Source organism: Zootoca vivipara, chromosome Z, assembly GCF_963506605.1.
Source record: "Zootoca vivipara chromosome Z, rZooViv1.1, whole genome shotgun sequence".
Classification (NCBI taxonomy): domain Eukaryota; kingdom Metazoa; phylum Chordata; class Lepidosauria; order Squamata; family Lacertidae; genus Zootoca; species Zootoca vivipara.
The window spans coordinates 6,390,470-6,411,449 of NC_083294.1; the positions used below are offsets into that span (position 1 = coordinate 6,390,470).

At 44.7% G+C, this 20,980-nt stretch overlaps 1 protein-coding gene across 1 annotated transcript in view; it reads left to right on the forward strand.

The window, feature by feature from the left end:
• ASTN2 (astrotactin 2) overlaps window positions 1-20,980 on the forward strand; it is a 605,773-nt gene that overhangs the window by 285,691 nt on the left and 299,102 nt on the right. The window contains 2 exon segments of the mRNA XM_035112940.2: window positions 19,776-19,879; window positions 19,881-19,944. Of these exon segments, the coding sequence (XP_034968831.2) occupies window positions 19,776-19,879; window positions 19,881-19,944 (168 nt within the window).

Sequence of the window (20,980 nt, forward strand, 5' to 3'; positions counted from 1 at the left end):
CAGAAGCAGCTTAGTCATGCTGGCCACATGACCTGGGAAAACTGTCTGTGGACAAACACTGGCTCCCTCGGCCAGTAAAGCGAGATGAGCACCGCAACCCCAGAGTCGTCTGCGACTGGACCTAACAGTCAGGGGTCCTTTACCTTTACCTTTTTTAATGTGCTGATTTGTAAGGAAATGTTGCAGTGTATTTCAACAGCCTGTTGTGGCAGCTGTTCTTATCAAGTGTTCCAAGCAGCCTGATAGTCATAGCTGTCAAGTTCTCCCTTCTTTCCCTTATGCTGAATAGGCTTCCTTGCGAGAAAAGGAAAAACTTGACAGCTATGCTGATAGTGCTGTTGGGGCTCACAAGGGAATTCCAGAACGGAAGGAAGGGTCACCTCCCCCCACCCTTCACCTAAAGCAGAACTGGCTCCACAGTACTGAACACACAGCCGCTGGTGGTTGTGACTTCCCTGAAGCCCTTAATCATCAGGCAGGGATATCAGGGATCAGGCAGTCCTTATGGGATCCTGGACCCAAGTTGTAGAGGGTCCTCCAAATTAATTCAGTAAACCTTGTAGCACATGGGCAGCCAGTGCAAGCTTTTAAGCTGTGTTGTGTGCTGCCAGTTATCTGTCTGCACCAATGATCTAGCCACAGCATTTTGCACCAACTGGAGCTTCCAAACCAATCTGAATGTTAGCCCCACACAGTGTGTTGCAATAATGCAGTCTTGAGGTTGCCACTGCATGAGTAATTTTGGTCAGGCCAAAATTAGCTGGTACAGTACCTGGTAAAAGATACTCCTAGGCACTCCAGTGCTGCTAGCTAGGCAATTTTACCATTATACAAGTGAGCTCTGCTACTCAAAACCTTTTTCTTCTGGCTTCAGGTTTTGATGTTGTGGTGTTGTTGTTCAGTCATTTAGTTGTGCCCGACTCTTCGTGACCCCATGGACCAGAGCCCGCCAGGCACTCCTGTCTTCCACTGCCTCCTGCAGTTTGGTCAAACTCATGTTCGTAGCTTCGAGAACACTGTCCAACCATCTCGTCCTCTGTCATCCCCTTCTCCTAGTGCCCTCAATCTTTCCCAACATCAGGGTCTTTTCCAAGGATTCTTCTCTTCTCATGAGGTGGCCAAAGTATTGGAGCCTCAGCTTCACAATCTGTCCTTCCAGTGAGCACTCAGGGCTGATTTCCTTAAGAATGGATAGGTTTGATCTTCTTGCAGTCCATGGGACTCTCAATAGTCTCCTCCAGCACCATAATTCAAAAGCATCAATTCTTCGGCGATCAGCCTTCTTTATGGTCCAGCTCTCACTTCCATACATCAGGTTTTGATGGTGTGTAGAAAAACTTTAATTGGTGGTGTGAGACACCTTCCCAGGACTGTTTCTATTTTTTGATGTTATGACTGATAAAAAGCCTCCTACGGTCACTTAGAAGCTGCTCATCTCTGCTGCTTTTTCTGGTTCTCAGATGGTGAACTTGCTAATTTCTGATGGGGGAAAATAATGAGATGCTAGAGCATTAGTTGGGAGCCATTGCCACTTTCTATTGCTCCCCCCCTCCCCCAAGGTGAACGTTCAATGTTTCTTGAATTCAGCTGACCTTATTAGCCCAACATGCAGTGAGCACAAAGTTCAACTACTAAGGGCAAATTTCATTTTCTTCCTTCTGCTGAGATCCTTCACTCAGTCAGTTCTAACCTTCACCTTTCCCCCCCCCCTTACCACAAGGGCAAATAAAACAGCACCCTTCTCTTTTGGATCAAGTGTTTTGCGCAAAAACTCAAAACAGAGCAGGAGCATGGAGGCACTATGCTCGTTTCCTAGTGGGTGAGTCACTGTTGCTTTCCAGGATTGGTGAGGTGGAGAGGGTGTTGTGCAAACACTCTAGCAGAGCCCATCTGGCACTGCTGCTGGTATGTTTCCTTCCAGGGCTCAGAAGTAGGAAGAAGGCTTTGGGGCTGTTCCTCATAGCCACTTGTTCTTAGTGCAGGAGTAGGGAACCCTCCCCACCCCCAGTGCTGCTAGACTCCAGCTCCTGTTAGCCCAACATAAGAATATCATGCTGGATCAGGCCTTTGGCTAATCTACTCCATCATCCTATACTCACATAGCCAACCAGATGCCTATGGGAAACTAGCAAGCAGAACAGGAGCACAAGACCACTTTCCCTTCCTGTGGTTTTCTAGCAGCTGGTATTTGTAAGTCCTGCTGCCTTCAACTGTGGAGGTAGAGCTTATCCATCATGGCTATGAGCTATTGATAGCCCTCTCCTCCACGGATTTGCCTAATCCTCTTTTAAAGCCATCCAAGTTGGTGGCGTCACTGCCTTCTGGAGTAGCAAGTGCTGTAGTTTGGCTGAGTGTTGCATGAAGAAGTGTTTTCTTTTATCTTCCCTAAATCTTCCAACATTCAGCTTCACTGGATGCCTACAAGTTCTAGTGTTATGAGACAGGGAGACGAACTTTTCTCTATCCAGTTTCCCCAGGCCATTCATAATTTTATAATCTTCTTTCATGTCACCTTTTGCCTCCCCCCCCCTAAACTAAAAAGTCCCAACCACTGCGACCTTTCTTCATAGAGGAGTAAATCCACCTCTTTGGTCATTTTGGTTGCCCTTTACTGAACCTTTTCCAACTCTACACTATCTTTTTTGAGGTGAGGTTATGAGAACTGTACATACTACTCCAAATGTGGTTGCACCATATAATTGTATGTCGGCATTATGATGCTGGTAGTTATCCTAGGGAAAGAAAGTAAGGGAAAGACAAATTGAGTGGACTCTTTGGTCCTGGTTTCCACAGTGGACCCTAGTGGTGGCATTTCTCACTCTCAAAAACTGGCACATACATATCCCAAGTGCAAATCATCCAATATCCAGGTGTTTTTTATACACTCCTTAAGTATGTTCCAGCATTTCCAACAGCAGCTGGGACCAAGCATAAGCCAACTGTATTGTCTACACCAGGCATCCCCAAACTTCGGCCCTCCAGATGTTTTGGACTACAATTCCCATCATCCCTGACCACTGGTCCTGTTAGCTAGGGATTATGGGAGTTGTAGGCCGAAACATCTGGAGGGCCGCAGTTTGGGGATGCCTGGTCTACACTGACTGGCAGTGGCTTTTCAGAATTTCAGGCATAGAGTCCCTTCTATCCCATATGCCAAGGACTGAGCCACTTTTATGCACTGCATGCCGCTAGGCGAACACAATTTAGGAGTTTTCCCGCTGACCTCCCCCATTGCTTTCTAAGCCCCAAGAGAATACTTTTCCAATCAATATGGAGAAAACTGCTCTCCATTTTTCAAGCCCCAAATTGTTTAATTCCTTTTAACAAGCTAAATTAATGTATTCAGTGCTGAGAAAGAAGTTAAACTAATAACACTTCATTGGGTGTTATTAAAAACTTTTAGCCCCAATGGTATCCCTAAATGGTTTTCTGTAGTTTTGCTGTCAGAATGATTTGAAGCTGTTAAAGAAACAGCTCTCAGTGTCTCTGTTTGTCAAGGAGAGAAACTCTGGAGGAGTTTGCATAAACTCAACCCAGCTGAAACACAGCAAGAGTTCATGCGTACAACTTTGACAAGGCTTTTGTGAGCGGCAAAGTGCTGTCCCCAATATTGCACTGCAATCTGGCTCAGCTTGAGCTAGGATGAAGAGGGCACCGGGAGAAAACACCTTACAGCGCCCTGGCAAGAAAGTGCAACATTTCAGAATAGGAGACAGCTATTCTTCCAGCCTCATCTTGGCAGCTAAGGATGCCGCTCCCCATTGAAAGTCCCCTACACACACACACACACACACACACACACACACACACACACTTCAAATGATGTTTTACAATGTCATTATAAATGCCATTCTCATTCTACATCTAGCTGTTCCACTGGGCCCCCTCTCTTCTTTCTCTTTAGAAAAGTCATTATGTCTGAATTGGAAAACAGCCCATTTCTTCCCCATTTCCAAGGATATTAATCTGTTTTACTGGTATTTCATTGGCAGGCCTGTGCAAGTGTTCTGAATACTTGCATAATTTGCTCAGCTGCCTTTTTCCCAAAGGGACTGGCTTATAAGTGATTCCATTTTTTTGGTAATATTATGGGGACATGTTGGATTTCATTTTATTTCAGCTTCTTTTCTCCCATTCTAAGAGGGAGCATGTTTTAGTATTTAGAGGATGGTAAGACTGGAGGGCTGGAGGGGGAGAGATTTACGTATACCTATGATTATACTACTAGCACAGGGGACACACACCCTATGTACATTTCACCATTTGCCCCCCTTTCATTATCTTTTTTAGTCTTACATAGAGAATAGCAGTGTTGCATGAAGCATTTTATTTTATTCATTACCCCCATCAACCAACCAAACAACCAAGCAAACAAACAAGCAACAGAGTTCAATCTTGACTGTGTCTGTTTGAAACAAATCAACTTCAAACTATGATTTATGAAGCTGGCTTGTTTCAGCAAACCGTAGCTAATATTAACCTCAGCTACATGCAAACCCTTTCGGTTAACCGAAATTGAAAGCAAAACCTTTTGAACTTCTCCACATGGCCATGCTGGTGGAGAGGAAGTACACAAGCTCAGGTGGGAGTCTAAGCTCATTTCCATTCATAATAAGTTATGACTTACTATGATCTTTGAATGCCATCAAAGTGCAAACCATGATGTGAAAAGCCTCCATATAATACTGTTCTTGCCTGATGTTGTCCTTTATGTTTAAGATGCCATTCCATTAAATAGATAAAATTACTACTTACAGTTTCCAATCCACCCAATTTTTCCTGTGTGTGTTACATAATAGGCTCCCCAAAGAATTTGATACTCCACTGCAGTGTGAGATTTACAGACACACAATGCATGACTTAAAGGTAAAGGGGCCCTGACCGTTAGGTCCAGTCGCGGATGACTCTGGGGTTGCGGCACTCATCTTACTTTACTGGCCGAGGGAGCCGGCATACAGCTTCCAGGTCATGTGGCCAGCATGACTAAGTCGCTTCTGGCGAACCAGAGCAGCGCACGGGAATGCCGTTTACCTTCCTGCCAGAGCGGTACCTATTTTTCTACTTGCACTTTGACATGCTTTCGAACTGCTAGGTTGGCAGGAGCTGGGACCGAGCAACGGGAGCTCACCACGTCGTCGGGATTTGAACCGCTGACCTTCTGATCGGCAAGCCCCAGGCTCTGTGGCTTAACCCACAGTGCCACCCGCATCCCTAATGCATGACTTATTGAAGTCCAATTTTGCGGCTCACATCGGTTAGGGAATTGTTAATCTCTCACTAATCTTTAGAAGATGAACCCTTGGAACTTTGATCAGAACTAAAGATGCCTAGTGAGAGAGATGTTCCTATGTGTTCTGGGTCCCTTGAAAGCATTGTCATGCTCACAAAACCTCTTGGGACCTATGTGCCATGCTTGTGTATTTTGGATGATGCATCAATCTCTGATGAAGAACATGGCGTACTTATTGCAGGCAAGCCATGGAAGTAGCATGACACCTGAGACATGATATGTGTCTTAGTAACCCAAAAGACTTGAAGCTACACAAAATACCTGATCACTTTAAACTCCAGTTTCAATAACCAAGGGGGAAGTGGAACAGTGTCTGGGGAAAGCGATAGAAATGATGCTTAGTAGACACACTCTGCAGGAAAGCAAAAGAGGTGGGGCCAGGCCAGAAGGACGTGAGTGGGAAGGGCCTTTCCTCTTTCACAGTAAAGAGTAGGAAAGAAGCAATGCTGGCACAAAATATTGGGAACTTCATAAGGTTACAGTTAAATGGAAATGGATGCCAGCTCCAGAAGCAAAATGTGGGGGAAGCTATTTGATTGGGGGCAGCTGTGAGGACTCATTCTGTGCTCATATTTCCTTAGTTATTTGTTTGTGGGTTTTTGTGTCCTCTTTCCACTCTTTGAACCATCTCTGGGCTTGTGCAGCTGCTCCATCAACATGTCAGGGACAGATGGTCCCATTCCTGCTGGATGTGGTATGAGGGCAAACCAAGATTTCCTGGAACAGGCAGCTGACCTCTTTTTAAATTATTGGCATAGAAGACTGCAGTTTCTGTGTTTTGGCCTGACACCAGTGGCACCATGTTGTTGAATTAGAGAATACCTTCCCTGGATAAAGGGGAAAGCAAGGCATGGGTAGAAGGTGCCTTGAAATGAGGAGGATCATGGGAAGAAAGTAAAAAGGTAGCCTGTTCTGCAAAATACATTATTTTTTTTTAAAAAAAACATTTTAGGTCCTCTAGTTTTTAGCCTTCAACCTGTTTTTTTTTTTTTTTTTTTGAGTTCAGGAGGTGGGAGGAGGAAAATGCATGCTTACTAGAAATAGATAAGCAGATGCACAGGAGATGAACTTGAAACATTTGAGGGTATATCCTGTGCAGCTCCAGATTTTCATCTAACTGTGGCTGCTTGAAAATTTCTGTCTCCTCCTCCTCCTCCTCCTCCTCTATTATCATATTCTTGGAGGAATTTTGATATACACAGTAAACAAAATAAAATATTTGAGCAGAAGAGTTAGAATACATTTTTTAAATGTCAGATGAATGTATGGAATGCATTTTTAATGCTTGACAAAATGCCATAAATAAAAACCATTTGAAATGAGAAAAGCACAATCCATATGTAAGTGCAGAAATTTGGAGAAACTGCAGGAGGTGGCTGGAGAGAGCCCTGCCAGATTGTGTGGCTAGTCAATGTTTGTTGTTGTTGTTAAAATTTGTATACTGCCCTGCAGATCCCAAGATGGTTACAACATAAATTCACAATATAAAAACACAAATGCATATTAAAAACAAAAGCAACCCAATACCCCCCGCCCACCACAACACATTTTTAAAGGGCATTGGATGTCAATCAGCCAAAAGCCTGGTTAAAGAGGAATGTTTCTGCCTGGCACCTAAGGTTATAATGAATGTGCCAGGTAAACTTCTCTGGGGAGAGCATTCCACAAATGGGGAGCCACTGCAGAAAAGTCTCGTTCTCATGTTGCCACCCTCTCAACTTCCTGCACAAGAGGCACACGAAGAAGGGCCTCAGAAGATGATCTCAGGGTCTGAGTAGGTTCATATGGAAAGAGGCGGCTCTTGAAGTATTGCGGTCCTGTACCATTTAAGGCTTTATAGGTCAAAAACAGCACTTTGAATTGGGCCTTGAAACTAATTGGTAGCCAGTGCAGTTGGACCAGTATTGGTGTAATAGGCTCAAACCATCTTGCCCCAGTGAGCAACCTGGCCACTTGATTTCTGCATCAGCTAACCGTCTTCAGAGGCAGCCCTACGTATAACGCATCGCAGTAATCCAACCTAGAGGTTACCAGAGCATAGACAACAGTAGTTAGGCTATCCATGCCCAGATAGGGGCACAGCTGGGCCACCAGCCAAAGCTGATGGAAGGCACTCCGGGCCACTGAGACTACCTGAGCCTCGAGTGACAACAAAGGACCCAGGAGTACTCCCATGCTACGTACCCTCTCCTTTAGGGGAAGTGCAACCCCATCAACAACAGGCATCCGGTCTAGGAAACCACCCACTAACAGAGCCCCAGTCTTATCTGGATTGAGTGTCAGTTTGCTGGCTCTTATCCAGTCCATTATCAAGGCAAGACACCAGTCCAGCACTTCCACTGCCTCACCTGCAGATAATAAGGAGAAGTAGAGCTGAGTGTCATCAGCATTTTGCTGACAACATACTCCAAACCTCCTGATAACCTCACTCAGCTGTTTCATGTAATGTTGAACAGCATAGGGTATAGGGTTGAACCCTGCGGAACCCCAATTGAAGGCTCCATGGGGTCGAAGAGCACTCCCCAAGGGTCATTCTCAGTAAATATTCATCTAAGTAGGTCTGGAACCACCATAAAGTGGTGCCACCCACCCCTAACTCGGGCAGCCGCTTCAGAATGACACCACAGTCTTTGGCAGGCATCCCCAAACTGCGGCCCTCCAGATGTTTTGGCCTAGAACTCCCATGATCCATAGCTAACAGGACCAGTGGTTGTGGAAGATCCAGTCCAAAACATCTGGAGGGCCGAAGTTTGGGGATGCCTGGTATCAAAAGCTGCTGAGAGGTCGAGGAGAATTAACAGGGACACATTACCTGTCTCTCTCCCAACAGAGGTCATCATACAAGATGGCCCTAAAGCACTTTCTGTGCCAAAACCGGGTGTAAACCCTGATTGAAATGGATCTAGAAAATCAGTTTCTTCCAGGAGTGCCTGGCCTAGTCCATGGCCACCCACTCCAGAACCTTGCTCAGGAAAGGGAGATTAGCAACTGGCCATTAGTTAGTTGGATTTTCTGAGTCCAGGGAAGGTTTTTTAAGGAGTGGTTTTACCTCTGCCTCCTTCAAACAGGCAGGGATCACCATGTGTTGTGAAGAGGCATTAACCACCTCTCTGGCCCAGCCAGTTGTCCCCTCCCTGCTGGTTTTTATTAGCCACGAAGTCCTGAGCCACCCCAGAGCCAGCTACCTCAGCATGGATGTTGAAGTCCCGCAGAAACAGCAGTCTGGGAGTCCTCAACATTGCCTCCAAGATCAGCTCATGTCAGGGAGACTGCTGGGCAGCAAGACGGTGGTAAATCCCTAATCTGTCCCGATTGATCAGTGCAAGAAATACACACTCTAGATCCACACCCCCAACTGGACAGCCTGGAGAGGGAGAGAGGGAGAGACAATCTCTATAGACCACAGCAACTTCCCCTCCCCAACCCTTGTCTGGCCTGATGCTGCACTGAGTACCCAGGTGGGCACAGGTGGGTGAGACCAACTCCACCCTGTTCACCCACCCAGGTCTCAGTGATACATGGCAGATCAGCCTCCGCATCCATAATCGGAGGGAGGTCTTTCTACAAGCCAACCTGGTATTCTTCAAGAGCAGCTGCAAACCCAAGGGCTGGCTGATATGACAACCACAGTTTCCCAAGTTGAAGGAGGGGCTGCCACACATCAGACACTAACTGCTTGTGTCATGTGCCCCTTACCTAGCCTTCCCCACCTCTCCTACCTTGAACCATTGTAATTGGGGCACCCCCTGGTCTCCTCCACTCCTCTCCTCCCAAGCACATCCTGCAAAGCGCCTTTACAAAATAAGTTTAAAACAGAACAGTTAAAAGTATTAAAAGCAAATTAAATCAGTCTGAACAATTGGGACATAACAGCAAACCCCAACCTAAGGTTTGACTGGCTGTCTCAACTTCCAAGGTTGCAGTTAACTTCCAGGGTTCCACCCAATAGAAGAGAGTCAGGCAGGCAGGCAGGCAGGGAGGGGGCAGGTCCCACAGGACTCACAGCAGGCGCTGTAATAAAGAGGGAAATGTCTTGACCTTACACTCCTTTGGTGTGCCATTAGTGCAGTGGGTGCAAAGCTTGAGCTTTCTTGGTGACAAGCAGACCCCCCTGCCCTCCCAGACTGCTGAAGCAATCAGATTCTCAGTCTCCTGTGATTCCTAAAGTTTTGAGTAATGATAAAAGTGTCCTTCATTTCTCATAATATACTGCATTATATAACAACACTCGGGTGGCTGCAGATCTTCTAACATGGTTGTTAAACAGAAATATAAGGCTAACGGTTGGGATTGAAGACGCAGGGGCAGATGGATATAAGGTTGAGAGAAAACTCCTGCTCAGTCCAAATGATTAATCCTCCATGAATTTATTGCATATGTCTCAGTTAAACTTGGCAATAAGCTTCTGTGCCATTGCAGTAAGCAAGTGTCTGAGAGCTGTGGGCTGGAGCAAAGGACACCAGTGGGCTGGGCTGGGAGTTTGTCCTTGCAGAACAGCAGCTTGAAATATGATGCCAATTAAAACAAGGCCAGTGTTTTTACAACCCTCCTACATGTTATAGATGCTAGGAGAGCATTGCTGAATTTGTTAGTGAGAGAGGCTGATAGGAGGGTGCTGCAGCCAGTGGTGTAGCGTGGGGGGCACTGAGGGGATTCAACCACACACACACCCATGATGGGCTCCCTCGTCAAGGCCGGAACTGTGGATAGAGAAGCTGTGCTGATGGACATCTTCAGTGGCAGAGATAGCAAATACGCCCCAAGAAAGGTACTTTAGTCACATGCCTGCAAAACCTTATACACCTGGATCAAAGCATTGTTCTAGAGCAGCTTTCTCCAGCCTACAACCAGGTGTTGTTGGGCTACAGCTCCCATCATTATCAGCCAGGATGGGGAAAGTTATGCTAATTGGTGACCATATCAAATGATCAGCACTATCCTGTCCTACTACGGGAGGACTGGAATATTAATGCACTTTGTAAAGGTTAGTGGATGTTTCTCCAAACTCTGTAGTAATGTTAGAATTGTGTTGTCTCATCAAGTTTTTGTTTGTTTCTAAAATGTATACCTCCCCACTTTCAGTGGCAATTAGCTTAATACCGAAATCCATAAATAAAGCGATGGTAGCACATTGAAAATGACAAAACAGTAAAGGATGGAAAATTAATAACTGGCTATTAAGGGCTTAAGAGTTTCAGAAGCTTTTAGGAAAATGGTCTGACGGTTGGTCCATCAGTGTTCTTATCACTGACTGGCAGTGACTCTCCTGAGTTCAGGTAGAGGGCATTCACAGCCTAGCAGGAGATGCCAGGTATCAAACCTGGGATCTTTTTGCATGCAAAGCAGATGCTGTACCACTGCAGTACGCTCCTTTAAAAAGTAATACAAAACAGAAATGAGCTTGCCTGGTGCTAGAATGACAGTGAAGGAGGCCCCAGCCAGATTCCCCAGGTTGGGGCCCACCACCAAAAGCCATTCTCCCTGGTTGCTACCTACCCTGATTCAAAGAATGAGGGTTCCCTGGTAATACAGTCTTACCTCATGTTGCATCCGCTTCAGGTTACGTGTTTTTGTGTTGCGTCCTGCGGCAACCCAGAAGTACCAAAGCGGATTACTTCCAGGTTTCACCATTTGTGCATGCGCAGAAGCGCTAAATCACACCGCACGCATGCACAGATGCAGCACTTCAGCTTGCATCATTTCTGTGTTATGGACGGAATGGATCCCGTCCATAAGATGAGGTTCCACTCTATCCTCAATATATGTCAGTGTGCAGGCAGTGCAAGACTTGGTTTTTTTCCCCATTTTTGAAAGGGGTTAGGGGTATAACAGAATGCAAAAGAGAGAATACAGAAATTAACAAAGTTTCCTTCTATATGCAAAGTCTAAAAGTGGTGTAATTCTTTATTTCCTTGACATCTGAAGGTAGGGTGTTCCACAGGGAGGGGCCACTGCAGAAGACCCTTGGAGGAGGACCTCAGTGTCCAGGCTGAACGATGGGGGTGGAGGCGTTCCTTCAGGTATACTGGGCTGAGGCCATTTAGGGCTTTAAAGGTCAGCACCAACACTTTGAATTGTGCTCGGAAACGTACTGGGAGCCAGTGAAGATCCTTTGGACCGGTGTTATATGGTCCCAGTGGCCATGTAAGAGTCACCAGCTAGATAGTCACCAGTCTAGCTTGCGCATTCTGGATTAGTTGTAGTTTCTAGGTCACCTTCAAAGGTAGACCCACATAGAACACATTGCAGTAGTCTAAGCGGGATATATGCACCACTCTGGCTAGACAGTCTGCATGCAGGTAGGGTTTCAGCTGGCATACCAGATGGAGCTGGTAGACAGCTGCCCAGGACACAGAATTGACCTGCGCCTCCATGGACAGCTGCGAGTCCAAAATGACTCTCAGGCTGCGCACCTGGTCCTTCAGGGGCACAGTTACCACATTCAGGACCAGGGAGTCCCCCTCCCCCCTTACTAGTTTTCCAACAGAACACAAATGCATACAAGTTATTCTGGTTTGCAATAAATTTGGCTTAGCTTCTTTTTTTTTTTAAAAAAAAAGCAAATTAGAGTGAGGGAAATGAAACACTTTTTTTTCAGGAAGGGGAGTTTTCCAAGAAACCAACCAGTGCTTTTTAGTGTAAGGGGGGGGGGGCAGGCAAGATCTGATAAAATGAAATATAATGGCCTGCTTTTGCTGCACATTGTAATAAGAAGCTGTACAAGCATGGGTAGCAAGTTGCTGTTGTCTTCCTTATGAGCTTCGTCACCCAAGAGCCTGACCCCCCCCCACTGCCTCAGAGATATTGAGGATAGATAAGTCTGGGTTCTTGAATCGCCACAAGAATGCAGTCAGCAAACTGCAAATGCTGCACCCCAACTTTCATTATTCCAGACTCCTGGCCATGCTGTCTGGGACTGGTAAAAATTCAAGCCCAACAACATCTGGAGGGCAACACATTGGTTGCCTGAGACTTCCACGGTGGATAAGAGAAGGAGGCCTCTGTTTTCTCTGTTCTTGGGTATGCACCATTAACCATTGCACTTGAATATCTCCTCAAACCAGCTGCAGCCTGAGAGGACCCTTCTGCCCACCAAACTCTTTAGGAGCCACATGAGATATCCTGGCTGTGCTGGAAAGCACACCCGTATGACCCTGTTAACTGTTGAGCGGTCTTCTTCTAAGATACCGGAAGGCCTTTTCTTTGCTGCACACACACCTACTTCTCTCTGCAAAAAATACTTAAATCTTCAGCTTCCTCTAGGCTGGTGCTGGAATTCACATTCGGCCTGATGTATTAAGCCCTACTGGGAGCTGTCCTTGGTCCTGATAGTCTTGCGCTCTGACTTGTACATTGATTGGCCTCGCACTATTTTAGACCTCTCTCTTGCTATGTAGAAATATACTTGAAGGGTATATGTCAGGGGTGGCCAACTCCCAAGAGACTGTGATCTACTTTCAGAATTAAAATCTAGCAATGATCTACCTCCCGCTTCAGGTCTCAGGTGTTGAGCTTTTTAAGGGAGGAGGAAAGCCCTGTTTTGGGGTGTTCAGGTCAAAGTTAATGAGCTTTTTTTAGGGAGAAGGAAAGCCCCATTTTAATACTTTCTGAGGAGGGAAGTTCCGTTTTTGGTGGGGTTAAAGGCAAGGGTCAAAGGGAAAAAGTCACTCACAATAATATCGCTTTGAATGAAAAATCCACAGAGAGAAAGCTCCGTCTTCCCTTCCACTGATCAGACAGCAATGGAAGGTGGGGCGAGGGGGTGAGGCACAGTCAGTTTCAAAGACACTGAGGAAAGGGAGCCAGAGATCGACCCACAATCTACCAAAACCTTGTGGGGATCTTCCAGTAGATTGCGATCTACCTGTTGGACATCCCTGGTATATGTGTTTGAGATTGTGTTTGGAGGCTGATTTTCACATTTTTACCAGATTAAACTTTACAGAATAAAACAGAACAATAAACAGCTGTCCCCAGCTCTGACTTCCCTGATTTACCAGTAGGTAAATAGGTCTCATCTTCTCGCATTCTTATATTGTCACTTAAGATCACAAATGTAGGGTTTAACTCATAACCGCCAATGTTTTCATACCTTTATAATTCATCTTAGCATGTTCTACAAATTTACTCCATTCTTTATGAAATTTCTCGTCAGACTGATTTTTACTTAATGAGTAAAAAAAAAAAGAGATTGTGTTTGGAGGCAGGTGTTTGAACAAATTGTGCCGTATTTTTTTTTAAAAAGAAAAGTAGTAAAAAAGTTATTTCTCCCTTGCGAGTGATTGGAGTATAGCCTGGCCTTCTCTAATGAGAGGCTGTAATTGCCCTGAGGTTTTATATGCATCATGCATGACTGTGAAATGCTAAATTAATGACAGAGCAGTGAAAAAACACAGGTTTGGTATTGCTAAACAATGGAGTAGAAACAGCTGATCACTGGCCAGTAAGTTATATTTGAATGGGTCACTGACTAGCTGGCTGATGATGATGGACAGGCTTAGTGAAGAGAAGGCCTTAAACCCAGTTAATGATAGAAATATTTGCTGTTGTGGAAAGCTGGACCTAAAAGACTAGGAAGGTATGCTGGTAAGATCCAGCCACATTGGTTTTGTATCTTGTGTCCAGGATGGCAAAGTGCTAAATGAACACCATGTCATGATTGGTGTGCAGCTGGACTTTAAGTGTTCCATCTGAAGATTGTCTCCACCATGATGCTCTCAAAATTTGATGCAGGTATTGCCCGTTTTCCCTTAATTTTCCTCTTGATCTCTGCAGACAGAAATGCTGGGCTTGGAACAACTTTGGTTGTTTTAATTAAATGTGTTGCTTGAAACTGTTTGTTTTGACAAACTCAATCTCTCTGTCTTTCACCTTCAGAGGTGACCCAGTGTTATGTTTGTTTTTTCAGGTGTTTACACCTATGAGTGTCAAGTTCTCCCCTCCCCCACCAATCCCTCTGAAACAGTTGCTTGTTACATCTCAGAACTAAACAACCTCCAGTACATGATTGCTGCAACAGTGTGCTGAAGACTGCAAATTGCACAGTAATTCACTCAGTATAAAAGATTAGCTTCCTGTTTGTTGACTTGGTTCATTGGCTTGTCGTCCCATTTAGCATATAAGAAATAATAAAGTATCTTTTGAAATAAGGCTGCTTCAATAGGAGTATAGCATCTAGATCAAGGGAAGTAATAGTACCACTGTATTCTGCTCTGGTCACCTGAAGTATTGTGTCCAGTTCTGGGCACTACAGTTCAGAGGAGGGCAACCAAACATGTCCATAGGAGGGCAACCAAAATGGCCAAAGGCCTGGAAACGATGCCTTATGAGGAACAGCTTAGGGAGCTGGGTATGTTTAGCCTGGAGAAGAGGATGTCATATAGAGGAGGGAGAAAAGGTTGTTTTCTGCTGCTCCAGAGAAGCGGACATGGAGCAATGGATTCAAACTACAAGAAAGAAGATTCCACCTAAACATTAGGAAGAACTTCCTGACAGTAAGAGCTGTTCGGCAGTGGAATTTGCTGCCAAGGAGTGTGGTGGAGTCTCCTTCTTTGGAGGTCTTTAAGCAGAGGCTTGACAGCCATATGTCAAGAATGCTTTGATTGTGTTTCCTGCTTGGCAGGGGGTTGGACTGGATGGCCCTTGTGGTCTCTTCCAACTCTATGATTCTATGAATTAAAAAAGTTTACTGCTATAAAATCCCCCTTTTTCTTTCTTGACACTGTATAGAACAAATTTGATCATTCATGCTTTGGATAGCATTCAGGCTTTATTACTGCAGTAACTTTAATGTGGGTCTGCTCTTGAATACAGAACCTTCAATTGGTTCAATTTTGTACTTTACCTATTTATTATTGTATTTGTAATCAGCACTATTGTAGAAGTATATCAAGGCAATACACAACATGCAAAGCAATAATAATATCACTGAATGCACCCATGAAAGCACCATTAAAAACACCAATACATTCTGGAAGGTTATAAAGACAAAATAATATTACTAAAGTCTACCTAAAAATGCAGTGGTTGCAATGTTGTTAAGGATAATTTACTGTAGGGAATCGCCTGCAGAGAGAACTGCAAATCTCCAGCTGGGAGATCCTGAATGGAACCAGTACCAATGGAGTTTGCATTTGGCACTAAATTTAAAAGGTACTGAGCACAAGCCATGCTTGCCAAACAGTGCATTTTAAAGGTTCCTGGTTGCTCCTTTGCATCCATGCCTTCACCTGCCCCAAACTTGTGGGATAGCTGAGCATGACTTTCGGAAGACAGTCTTGAAGTCCAGGGGTTAAGCCAAATAGAAAGCAGAAGCCTGGACTTGCAGGAATCACTACTAAATTGGAATGGTAGGAACATGCCACCTAGTGTGTGGACTTCTAGAACCTCAAGTGAGAAAAATATTTGTTAGTTTTTTAAAAAAAAATATATCAGAAAAGAATTTTGCAGACAGTAAATAAGCTAAAGGAAACAAAAGAAAACATTTTATTTAAGTTGCTTTTGGAAGTGGATTACATATATATTAAAGGATATTAAAGGAGGGGGGAGAAGAATGGGGTAGAGAAGAAAAGGAAATGCTGCCAAGTATTTTGGGCTCTAAAGATATTTAACAAGGGAAAAGAACAAAGTCTGGGGCTGTTTCATCTGATTTTGTTCGGGGGGGAACCCACATACTTTTTTTAAAGTCAAAATTTAAAGGCTTTATTGTAGAAGCTTTAAACAGGCTCGCTGAACTTTGATAAAGACCCCTGGATGAGGCATTTGAACTTCTGAAGCTGCTGTAGCCAGCTCTGCTTTGATAGAAATGTGGGACTAGAGAGAGGGAGGGTAAGGAATAATAAAACAAAACAAACAATGACTATGTCTCTCTGTGAACTCTTGTACAACTAAGAATCAGTTATGCTGGAGGCTGTGCACCCTCCCAATTCCTTTGAAGAAGAAGCCTTTTTGCTATCTAAAGGTAAAGGTACCCCTGACCGTTAGGTCCAGTCGCGGATGACTCTGGAGTTGCGAGGCTCATCTCCCTCTGTAGGCCGAGGAAGACGGTGTTTGCCTGCAGACAGCTTCCGGGTCATGTGGCCAGCATGACTAAGCCGCTTCTGGGGAACCAGAGCAGCATAGGGAAACAGCATTTACCTTCCCGCTTGGAGTGGTACCTATTTATCTACTTGCACTTTGACGTGCTTTTGAACTGCTAGGTGGGCAAGTGCTGGGACCGAGCAATGGGAGCTCACCCCATAGCAAGGATTTGAACTGCCAACCTTCGGATCAGCAAGCCCTAGGCTCAGTGGTTTAGACCACAGCGCCACCTGCTTCCCTTTTTACTATCTACCACACCCAAAATATTTTCCCCTGTGCTAGCCATAACTTGGTCTATTGGTTGTCAGGGCTAGTGTGCGGCTTCCCATGATCAAAGACCACCAAGGCTCAGTGGTGCCTTTTCAGATTTTAATACTATATACATATGTACAGTTCAGAGTTCAGAAAGACATTCCGAGTCAGAATCTGGAACTGTTGCACGTCTCGATCTACGCCAGCAAAACAACCTCAACCCGCCTTGTTTCCTTCTTTGCTCCTGATGCTTTCTCCATCTACGGACCTCAGGGGAGGGAGCGGGTCAGACCCCTCCCCCGAACTGCTAAACAGACTCCTCAATTACCTCACTTCTGATACCTCCCCTGCTGCAGTACCTTCGGACATCTCCTCTCCTGTGTGTGGGTCGGTAGCATCCCTAAACCCCTCCGTCTCGCGCTCCAGCCAGCCCTCCTCTTGCTCGACTGGTCCCCTTAGTACCTGTCCCTGGGCGAACTCGCTCCCCTCCCAGGGTCCTTTGACATTGGTGGCCTAGCCACAAACTGCCGCTGGTACTTTTATACCAAAAGCAATTATAATCAGGTCAGTACTTCTGAATGACACTCATTGTTTTGAAAGATACATTATTGGATACCCTACACATTTTATCCATGGGCTCCTTTTCTTATTGGCTAGAAACTGAAATATAAGAAGGTTAGTGGGGGGACTGTCACATCTGCAATGAAGTTTGAAGCTTTGTAGACAGTCTTCTTATTGCATAAAGTGTTTCTAGTCTACAGAAGGGAATTGTGGGAGAAAATTGATCCTACTAGCTCATTTAGATAGTCTTCAGAGGTCCTGGTTTGAACAATCTCCTGTTTGCCATGCTGCTGTGACTAGTTGGTGCACGAGGCAGGTTCTTCTGTGATGGCATCTGGGTAATGAAATTTATTCCTTACCATATGTGCACATAATGCTAAACCAACATATGCTATTTGTTTAAACCATAATACGCACATTCTGGTGCACTCTGCTCACTCCTCAGTTATATCTAAATAGGAAACCAAGGACAAACACATCATGGTTTGTGGTGAGAGAAACAAGCCATGAATGCCAGCTCAGATGCCATGCCAATTCACATGGTTTGTTGCACCTGAATAGAAAAGAAGAGGAACAAAACAGATTCATGCTTGTACACTTTATGGTTTAAACAAACCACACACCTTGTATTACATTATATGTGAACAGCAGCATTGTGTTGCTGGTATATTGGACAAGGCCAGGGGTTCAAATATGTGCTCAGCCATGAAGTTCACTGGGTGACCTTAGGCCAGCCACATTTTATATTTTCAGCATAACCTACCTCACAGTGTTGTTGTGAGAATAGGGGGGGGGGCAGATGACCATGTAGGTCTTGGAGCTCCTTGAGTGCAAGGTGGGATATAAATGCAAGCAAGCACGAAATAAAGTCAATTAAGACCCTATTATTTTAGAGAGTGTTTGGGATAATAGGCAACTCCTTACATTCTGTCCTTGTTCATCTCCGGTGTGCTATTGATGCTGTTCCCCTTGGATGGTTACATGGGATGTAAAATATTTTAAATAAAACAAATTACTGTAACCCGCATTTGAGCTGGCCATTCCACCTGCAGGGACTAGCCTCATTCAAATGCAGAGGTTTGTAGGGGTGGGTGGGGGTTGGCTTCGGAAAAGTTTATGAAATAAAACACCATTTATCTTTTAAAGTCCTAGGTTTCTGCTATAAAAATTCAAGGTAACTGGAGGTCTGGGCCAGTGTTAACCACCTCAATTTGTCGTCCCCCGTCCCCCCCCCCCGGTTTTTTTTTGTTTCTTAAAGTTTGCCTGCCTTCTCAAGCTGTTCCAAAAACCCTTTCCCAGTTTTTAGTGGTTTCCATGACATAAACATTTTGCAAAACGTGGCATTTTGGCAATATCTCTCCCCTGCCCCAGTCTGGTCTCTGCAGCAAAATTGTGAAAACAGCCTTATAATCAATGTAATTGGAAATCAGAGTTAATGAGAACCTTGGCATTCATGAAATCCCCAAAGTGATGTTGGGCTTCAGACGCTAGATAAGAACATGATTGGGCTCAACTGAAAATCGATTTGCCTAATTAGAAGATGCATACTCCCACCAGTCCATGTGGGAAAGACACTTTAACCCCCCACCCCACTAAGGTAAGACAACCTGTTGTCCCACAAATGGACATTTTCTAGGCCAGTGGTTCCCAATTAGGGGTCCGGGGACCCCTGGGAGTCTGCGGAACACACCCAGGGGGGTCACAGCATCATCCCCTGCCAGGGGACTCACTTATCTTGTTAATTGCACAGTGAATTACCCCCCCCCCATCATTTTTTGTGTTGTAATATCACAAATTTTATGGTCTTTTTTTTACAATATCTAAAATCCTTTGCTTATTAGGGCCTCCCCTACATTTTATTGCTTTGCACAGGTAACTACCATAGAGTTATATATATAAAAATTCAAAAGTAGAGGATCCGTGGCTTGGCTTTTGAAAAATAGGGGTGTCCTCAGTAATTAGCTAGTTGGGAACCACAGTTCCAGGCAATAGTGTTCTACAATGAGATAGAATAGCAACTCCCATCATTTTGTGAACTCTTTTATGTTCTTTGTTCATTAATTTCCACCTACAAACAATTTCCAACTCTCTATGGAGTGCAGGGTTTGCAAAAGTTTCTGGCCAATGTCATTACTAAAGATCTTTCTAAGACCTGTCACCCTGCCTGGTTGCTGCATCTCTGAGCAAGTGCACATAGAAGTCACAAAGTACGCATACCTTTACCACCTGATAGCCCCTTAAAACAACTAGAAAGCAGCTTTCTAGTTTTGCACATCTTGGGAATCCTTTTTGGCTTCTGCTAAATTGGGAGCTGCCAGTTGTCAATCTTTTGCCCCTGTTCTATCTGCAAAGCAGTCAAGCAGGGAATGGTCTGTGGGAGAAGAACACACATACCAACTCAGACAACTGGTCTACCATCTCACTATTTTCTACTGCAGCAGTAGCACCCCGTGTGCAAGGAATGTTCAGAGGTTTATTGTTTGTTTGTTTGATCTTCCTAGGATCATGTTGTTTGGGGTCTACAGTCTGGTTGCTGACTTATTATCAAACTAACATTTGCTCTGCTTTCTGTGGTTACTGCTTGCACTTGCAGGGAGCAGTTTTGTTGTCAGTGAAGGAAGTTATTTGGACATATCTGACTGGCTGAACCCGGCAAAGCTCTCTCTTTATTATCAAATCAATGCCACGTCGCCATGGGGTGAGGGATCTCTGTGGACAGAGGACTACAGATGCATGCGAGCAGCTGTGTGATCAGGAGACTGGTAAGTGGAAACATGGTTGGGGTTATGGTAGGAACCACAAATCAGAGACCATATAAAAAGGAGAGAGGCATTACTTTGAGAAGCACTGCAATAAGAGGGATGCGTGGTTTCTGCAAATCCCTTTTCTTCTGGCTGGTCTGGGGAAATCTTCCTAGGCTTTTGTCTTCCACTCACAAGTGCTATGAATCACTTTTCTTTTTAAAAAGTTTTTATTGAAAGATTTTCATGCGTAACACATAGCATCTCTGTTTTCAGTTCACATAGTTCTAGCTACAGGTCAGTTGCATTTGGTGTGATATGTTGCTGTCATAGGCATTGTGAGGGGGGGGAGAGAAAATGCAGGGAGAGCAAGAAGTGGAAGGTAACACTTTTCCTTCTTTTGCATAGTGTATGTGCTGGGGGGTGGTGGTGGTTTGTGTCAGCATCACATAGATATGTTATTCATCTATTCATTTATTAGTTTTCATTGATGGTAAGAGATTGGGGAGCCCAGGGTATAGTTGGTTGCATTCAGTTGATTGCAGTGAGTTTTGTTTGTGTGTGTACTATGAATCACTGTTGCGGACACCTTGTCCTTCACTTGGTGATATATTTGCAAACCTACAGGGGTCCCCTACAAGTAGTGAATAAGGTGTGTTTTGGGACGACTTCTAAATTTCCTAGTTGGAAGCTCTGGACAGATTCACTTTGCTTTGAAGACAGGTTGGGAACAGCCCATGCAAACAGGACTTCGAATTGTCAGTTCCCCCTGATGAATTCTGGAAAAGCTGCTATTTGCTTGCCATGGATGCTTCCTTAATGAATGCCGGTTTAGATGGCAGAGTGGAAACTTATTTTCCTAACTCACAACACAGCTTTAGCTTAAAGACCTGCTTAACGGACACATGGGTCCTTATCACTTGACAGTCTTTCCGCAGTCCTGGGTGTATGGTGTCTTCATGGTAGAGGCCTGTACAATTGTACAAAGACTTAATTTAAATTGTGCAAAGGCTTGTTCAGGAACACCATGGGATGAACCCGTGATAAAGCAGCTCCC